This window comes from Gracilinanus agilis, chromosome 2, assembly GCF_016433145.1.
Source record: "Gracilinanus agilis isolate LMUSP501 chromosome 2, AgileGrace, whole genome shotgun sequence".
In the NCBI taxonomy this organism is placed as follows: domain Eukaryota; kingdom Metazoa; phylum Chordata; class Mammalia; order Didelphimorphia; family Didelphidae; genus Gracilinanus; species Gracilinanus agilis.
The window spans coordinates 438239327-438247072 of record NC_058131.1 but is presented as its reverse complement, the minus strand read 5'-3'; the positions used below and the strand labels follow the sequence as shown (position 1 = coordinate 438247072).

Below are 7746 nucleotides of genomic sequence, written 5' to 3'. Positions count from 1 at the left end.
TTCCAGCTTAAAGAGATGTTAAGATCAGTAGACACTAGAATTGTAGTGCTGTAAACAATGGCCTTTTGCTTATGTGATCATCTCAAAGACAATCTAAGCTTTAATATCTTACATAAAAGCAACTATGGAATGAAATAATGATGTTGCTGGTGATATGAACAGAGAAATTATACATGACTAAGGCTGGTAGACTGCTCCTTACCTTACAGTATCTTTATTCCTACTGTTTGAAAACCTGGTAGGTGATGTATTTGTTAGAGCAATGATTATTAAATCACTGTTTCAATACTTTTATATACTGAATTAAAAAAAGATCCAAAAATTGTATCCTGTCTGAGATAAGAAGCCCTGATCCTAAACTCCACATGAAAATTGAATCCACAGGAGGTATTCAGACCTCTTATCTAAGATACAATTGAAAGGCTGGCTTTATATAATGAAATCTGTAACTTTTCTGTGGAAGCTCTGTCTCAGTGCAGAGAATTCATAAATGAAGAGAAAACAAGTAAACTCTACAACAAAATTAATCAAAACACAGTACAAAAATAAGAAACTTCATCTAGAGATCAGTGCCTTACACAAAACTCAAGTGGCTTTTTATTGCCAGTAGGAGAAAACATAAACTCCTAGGCATGGCACTGAAGGATTTCCACAATCTATTCCAATCTGCTTTTCCATCCTTATTTTTATATCATTCCCAGATATTTGTACTACATTTCAGCCAGACTGAACTATTAGGTGTTTCTGGACTCTATTAGGTTTCATTCTGGCCTCTCTCACATATAATAATAATAACAACAATATTAATAATGTACATTTGTGCAGCTATCTTCCAGTGCTCAGAATTCAATTCCTCTATGTTTCCATGTTCTTTATTTTCCTCTAAAATCTGGTTCATGTGCCATCTCTTCCAGGAAATCTTTCTTGGTTTCTCCCTTCCTTCACTCTCCTTGCTGGGCTCTCCCCCAGCCATGTTGAAAGTGCTTACTCTGCTCAGATTTTTCTTATTGTGCCTTATTTTAGCCACATTCTTTCTTGAATCACATCATACTCATTTGTGTTCTTGCCATATCCCCCAGTATATTATAAGCATCTCAAGTTTTCCTTTGTTTTTCCATGGAGTTCCATACACATACTGGGCTTTTTTTTTCACCCTTGCTTTTTACTGTAGTAATAACTCTAAGACACAAAGGCAAGGGTTAAGCAAATGGAGTTAAATGACCTACCCAGGGTCACACAGCTAGGAAGCGTCTGAAGCAAGATTTCAACCAAGGTCCTCCCATCTCTAGGCCTAGCACTCTCTCTACTAAGCTACCTAGTAATAAACTATTAATAAATGTTTGTTGAATTTGAATCTGTATCTTTAGGTCACAATGGGTCATCTGTTTTGACTAAATTCAAATTTCTGGTTTGACTCATTTTTTTCCTGAGTTAGTCATTTGTTTATGGGATGAATCAGGAAATATTCATTAACTTTTTGGTAGCTTCTTTCTCTTCATCTGAATGTTGAAACTCTGATTACATGCAAAAAAGAGATTAACCAAAATCCAACTCTTAGAGGTAGAGAATTCCTTTGGGAACAAATGAAATCTCCCTTTTTCAAAAGTATCTGTACTCAGGGGCAGCAAGGTGGTTAGAAAACCAAGTCTGGAGACAGGAGGTTCAGGGTTCAAATGTGACTTCAGACACTTCCTAGTGGTGTGACTGGGCAAATCACTTAACCCCCATTGCCTAGTCCTTTACTGCTCTTCTGCCTTAGAACCAATACATAGTATTGATTCTAAAAAGGATGATGAAGGCAAAAAAAAACAAAGTGTTGGTATCATTATTTGATAAATGTCAGGTTTGGAAGCCCCAAGAGCCTATCACTCATATTACAGAGGAGGAAACTGAAGATCTGATAAGGTGAAATGACTTGCCCAGAGTCACACAGTAAGTTAGTGGCAAAAGCAGGATTAGAATACAGTCCTCCAGATTTTTATAACCTATCAGCTATTTAAAAAGTTGAAGAAAAAAGGTCATTTTGCTCCCCTCTTGCTCCTTCTCTGACTTCACTCCCAAGATCTTTACTTCTTTGGGTCAATCTCTGTGAATGCTTTAAGGGGTGAGGTAAGGGGAGCCAGACTAGATGACATTAAGCCTCTTCAACTTCTACTTTGTGATCCTGTGTAGGATCCAATGTTATGGAAATTTTTTATCTCATTAATTGGGACTCAGGGTCAGTCTTCTACAAATTTTGGTTAACTAAAAGTCTGTCTTATAGTGATCTTACCTGACTGATGAAATTTGTCCCCTATAATGTAAAATGTTATAATGTTAAAATTTACAAAGAACTGTAAGAATAGAGGGATAAGGGAAAACGGCAAAATTGTCTCTGAAAGGAGAGAGAGAGAGGAGAGTTTAGCCAGGAACCTTGAGAAAAGATTCTAGAAGGAGAAGGCACTGCAGAGGAGGGTTTGGGGAGTTAACTGAGTTACACAATGGTCCTGTCCCTGAACTGGAAGGGAGAACAGCTGCTCCATCAGCTCCTGTAACCTGACTAGTTTCATGGAGAAACTTGGAGGGTTTGGGCTTGGAAGATATCTAGGAGGAGATCTGGATTTCCCTGCAGTGCTGTGGACAATTTGGCTGTGGCAATTTGGCTAAGGTAAACCAAAGGGTTTAACATCTGGGACTTTGGGTTTTTTACCTAAGAAGCCAACTCCAGGCTTGGGGAAGGGCTCAGTCCACTTGTGAGTCCATTCTCACTAGCCCTTTTAGGGACAATTAAGGTTAGTTGATAAACAATTTGAGATACTTAGTAGAGATAGTTAGTCAGGTGGTTTTGGGGGTTAGATAAGATCAGGGAACTGGTAAGAAGGGTTGTAGAAGATCAGAAGAGCTTTCTTGTGAGAGGGGCATAGAAAGTGGGTGGAGATAGCGCTGTGTAGAGTCAGGGACATAATGAATCTTAACTATCAGTTCCCTAACCTTAATAAGCAAAATAAACTTGTCTTTTCATACAGTCTCAAGGGTTTTTGTACTTCACTGGTCCTGGGAAGGTCCTAGGTGGGTTTTTCATCCCCAAATACATCTGGGTCCTTCTCTATCCACATATCTTCTTTTGGAGATACATTTCTTTTTCAGAACCTTAAATATTCCTTGAACTGTTTAAGTTCTATTTTTTTTTTGTTGTTGTTCTATTATGATGTTGAAGGAAATATGGAATTATGGATCTATCTTTTTAAAAAACTTTTTATGGCTTAAAAGGAATGTACAAGATTGCAACATGTAAAAGAATTATTTCTGTGTCACTCTGACATAATTTTACCTATAAGAAGCTTTGTCATATTCTTCACATTGGTTCAGGTTTTTCTGAGACATAATAATAAAAGTAAAACTTGGGTTTTACCTCTATAATTTCTACAGCATGGTAAATAAATGTATTTTGTAGCAGTTCCCCAGTGCATGAACTCAGAGAGGAGATGTTTCTTCCATAACACAGCTAATAATTGTGACCCAGCCAGAGGCTGGGAGTACCATATCACCACACTTCCCTTCTGCTCATTCTAAAAGCTTCATCATTGAGTGTCAAATTTTCACAAGTATATTAATATTATACATAAATATATCTAAAGATATCTGCGGGTTTCATAGTGACTTAGATATCCTTATGTAGGTTATGATATCCTTATGTAAAATTTAGGGGGCCCCTTATATTGGATATTAATTTTTAATCTTACACTATTTCAGTTTGACAATGACTGCTGTCCAGAAAGCTAGTCAAAGAGAGAAATAAAGGAAAATGTATTTCCTCTCCAAATTATATTTGCATTTTAGAAGGAGGCTCTGGAGACAATCTTTAATCCAAAGGGTGTATCCTTTAATCACTACCTAGAATAAAAGAATAAATGTTAAAGAAGGAAGAGGCCTGGAAAGTTTATAGCTTGGTCTAGATAATGAGCTTTTAAAGTTCAGATCAGGCAGCTTATACTGGAGGTGGGTGATGGGTAGAGTAAACTTTTGTAAAAACATCTCTCATGATCTCTAAGGAAAACTGAGGAGGTTTTCTTGACTTAGAATTTGATTTAAGTCTAGTCATTCCTGGAGGCACATGTACAGAGAGGATAATTTCCTAGAATCCTATTGGAATCTCTAGATCTAAGCCTTCAGTAACAGCACTGTTTTTTTTTTTTTTGTTGTTGTTGTTGTTGTTGTTGTTGTTGTTGTTGTTGTTGTTGTTTTCCTTTCAGGATTCTAGGAAGATGTTCACTATGTCAAAATATTTCCATCACATAGAGTCAGGGAACAAGGAAGACTGAAGGCTACTGAATACATTCTGGAAGCCTCTAAGCAAGGTCCCAAACAAGAAAATGCCTACAACTCTACCTTGGAAAATAGGATTGATTCTTCCCCCAGTCCTAATGGAATGAATTATTCTGAGAATTCTCTAAACCACATGGTTTCTAACCAAACCACAGCAAAGACCAACGCCTCTATGTTTTTCTACTTGGAATCCTGTCCACTGCCTTCTCTAGCCTTATTAATTGTAGTCATTGCTTATGTCATAGTCATAATTGTCGGCCTTTTTGGAAACCTCTCACTCATCATCATCATCATCAAAAAGCAGAGAAAGGATAAAAATGTCACTAACCTCCTAATTGCCAACCTCTCCCTGTCTGATATCCTGATGTGTGTCATGTGTATCCCTTTTACAGTCATCTATACTCTGATGGATTACTGGATATTTGGAGACACCATGTGTAAACTGACTTCCTATGCACAGAGTGTTTCCATCACTGTTTCCATATTTTCATTGGTCTTAATTGCTATTGAAAGGTACCAGCTAATTGTAAACCCCCGTGGCTGGAAACCCAACATATCTCATGCTTATTGGGGCATCATGATGATTTGGCTGTTTTCTCTCCTGCTGTCAGTTCCCTTCTTCCTATTTTACCACTTTACTAATGAGCCTTTCCTCAACCTCTCCCTCCCCCATGACCTCTACGCTGACCAGAAGGCCTGCGTGGAGGACTGGCCCTCTAAAGGACACCAGCTCCTCTTCATCACCTCCATGCTCATGCTCCAGTACTTCCTTCTCCTGGGATTCATCTTTGTCTGCTATGTGAGGATCCTGATATGCCTGCATAGGAGGAATGGGAAGGTGGAAAGGTCCAGAGAGAGTGAAAGAAAGAGGATAAACATTGTGCTGATCTCCATTGTGGTGACCTTTGGAGCTTGCTGGCTACCCCTCAACCTCTTCAATGCTATCTTTGATTGGTACCATGAAGCCCTGATGAACTGCCACCACGACCTAGTATTTGTGTTCTGTCACCTGGCTGCCATGACCTCCGCATGTGTCAACCCTCTTTTTTATGGCTTCCTCAATAATAATTTCCAGAAGGATTTCATGGTGCTCATCTGCCATTGCCAGTGCTTGGCACCTCAAAGGAAATATGAAAACATTGCTATTTCTACCATGCACACAGATGAATCTAAAGGGTTCTCAAAATTAGCCCCTATCCCAGCAGCAATCTAAAAATATATTCTCCTTCAGTATTTTCCATCTCTCTGATACTGGAGATACCTCTTTGTCCATGTAGCTAATCATCTGAACAAGGTCACTTCCTTGGAGATGAGAATTCAAACCTAAAAAACCCAAAAAGCTTGTTAGGAGTTATTCCAAAATCACTTTGTTTCAGAAAGATGGATCCTTAAAAATAAACATACCAGAATTAATCCAAGATAGCACTATAATCTCCCTTAAAAATGATCATCCTCACTGATCTTGGGAGTTTTTCAGATGTTGTCTATAAATTAAGTATCTCCAGAAACTACTCAGAGGTCTTGCTATCACACTCTCTTTCCAAAAATTAAGTCAGTGAAGTTTACCTACTCTTAGGCTCCCAGGCCTGGTTATCTAGAGTTCTAGGTTCTCTTACCCCTCTTTTCTATTAAAACCTTCATCTCAGAAAATGACAGAGAAAACTCATTCATTTACACTGCCTTGCAAATAGGAGGTATTACTAATTTAATTCTCATTTATTAAACCTTATCATTTAGAATGTAGTGGACATAATCTTTAAAGCATGTGATGCATACTTTGCTTGCTATCAATTCACATAGTGAGACTATTTCTGGAAATGTATAATGTGTATCCTTTCCCTTACTGCTTCAGAACATCTACAGTTTCTAATTCTTTCCTTCAATTTACTGCATTAGTGCTTAAAAGCCTTCTTTCTAATTGGCAGCTAGATCAGAGTTATGTATACTAAGGCTCAAGCAGATGAATTCTATTTCTTGGTGGATTCTGAGGAAGAAAAGCTGTGGATTGGGAGAGAGAGGAGAGGGAAAGGTAGCTGTCCTGATTGCATGGTACCTCTTCTTTTGTTTCTTTCAGTCTTCCCTGGTCTAAGCTGAATGAGTACCATTGATGAAAAAGATTAGATTACAATATCATGAGCTTCAAATACTTGGGAGAGCCATGTCCTTTGGCAATCAGAGCAGCAAGACACAAATATGGTGAGGTGTCAGTCCTGAGGAATGATCTGCTTCTTCCAATACATCTTTGAATTGACCTGGAAATCAAGACAATAAAGGAGAGACCAGTTATTGCTTATGCCACACTTAGAGATTAACTTGGGGAGAACATCTTTTTTTTTTTTTTAAACCCTTACTTTCCATCTTAGAATCAAAAGCATGTTCTAAGGCAGATGTGAAGATGGAATTAGCTCACCCCTATTCATTCTTTAGACTTTAGCCACCAGGAATATGTTACCCCACCCAACTTAGAATTAAGTGGCGAGGAGGAAGATCTATGACCCACATGTGCTAGTGAATGACAAATAAAAAATAAGCGTCTGCCTCCTGGGCAGTCTGTTAAAAGGTTGAGGCTGCCATTTAGCCACATAGAACTGGAGGGTGGATGCAGGAAGTGAAGCAAAGAACTATCTTTTAAATATGATGGTAACTTCCTGTAAAGGGGATTTTGCTCTTTGAACTTGGCCTTGGAGGAGCTAGGGTTCAAGACCTCAGACTGCTTCCTTTGAATTGTCACATTGGTAAGTTCGGGCTGACTTCCTTTCCCTGGCATTTCTGGAGGCACTAGCCTCTCTGAAGAGGCTTCTTGTCTTAGAGAAGACCTCGTGGCTGGAAGCCTTATTTAATTAACCTCTGTGCCTCCCTTTGCTGAGCCTCTGAAGCCTTGCCTGGTTCAGGCCTTTGGACTAAGCTGGAGTAACTAACTCTCTCTCTCTCTCTCTCTCTCTCTCTCTCTCTCTCTCTCTCTCTCTCTCTATCTATCTATCTATCTATCTATCTCATTTTCCCTATATTCACTCTTCCTATTTGGAAATAAATTACCATAAAAATCATCCTCAGTTGGGTCTTTAATTTGGAATTGTGAAAATCAATTCCTGGCGACCAAAACTCTTAAATATCTAGTTCAGTCATAATTTTTACCTCTTACACAGAAGAGTGGTAAGGCTAGACAATTTGGGTTAAGTGACTTGCCCAAGGTCACATAGCTAGGAAGTGTCTGAGACCATATTTGAACCCAGGACCTCCCATCTCTTGGCTTGGCTCTCAATCCACTGAACCACCCAGCTGCCTCCTTGGGGAGAACATCTTGAAAAACTTCTTTAAATTTGAATCTACCCTCCCTAGAGATCAAGGTGGTAAATGTATTCCTGGTTTAGGAAGATGTTGTACTTCAATTATTGCTATATCTTCTAAGTAAATATTCCTTTATAAAAGCTAATTGATATT

General features: G+C 38.6%; 1 protein-coding gene across 1 annotated transcript; it reads left to right on the top strand.

Moving 5' to 3' along the window:
- Positions 1–4408: 4408 nt before the first annotated feature.
- On the top strand, positions 4409–5518 carry LOC123235740 (neuropeptide Y receptor type 6-like). The gene has a single exon (XM_044661943.1). It carries the CDS (start codon positions 4409–4411, stop codon positions 5516–5518), a length of 1110 nt encoding a protein of 369 aa, XP_044517878.1.
- The last annotated feature ends 2228 nt before the right edge of the window (positions 5519–7746 follow it).

What these genes read in the sequence shown, in the direction of transcription:
- LOC123235740 (XM_044661943.1), top strand. Translation starts at nt 4,409, where the DNA reads ATGAATTATTCTGAGAATTCTCTAAACCACATGGTTTCTAACCAAACC.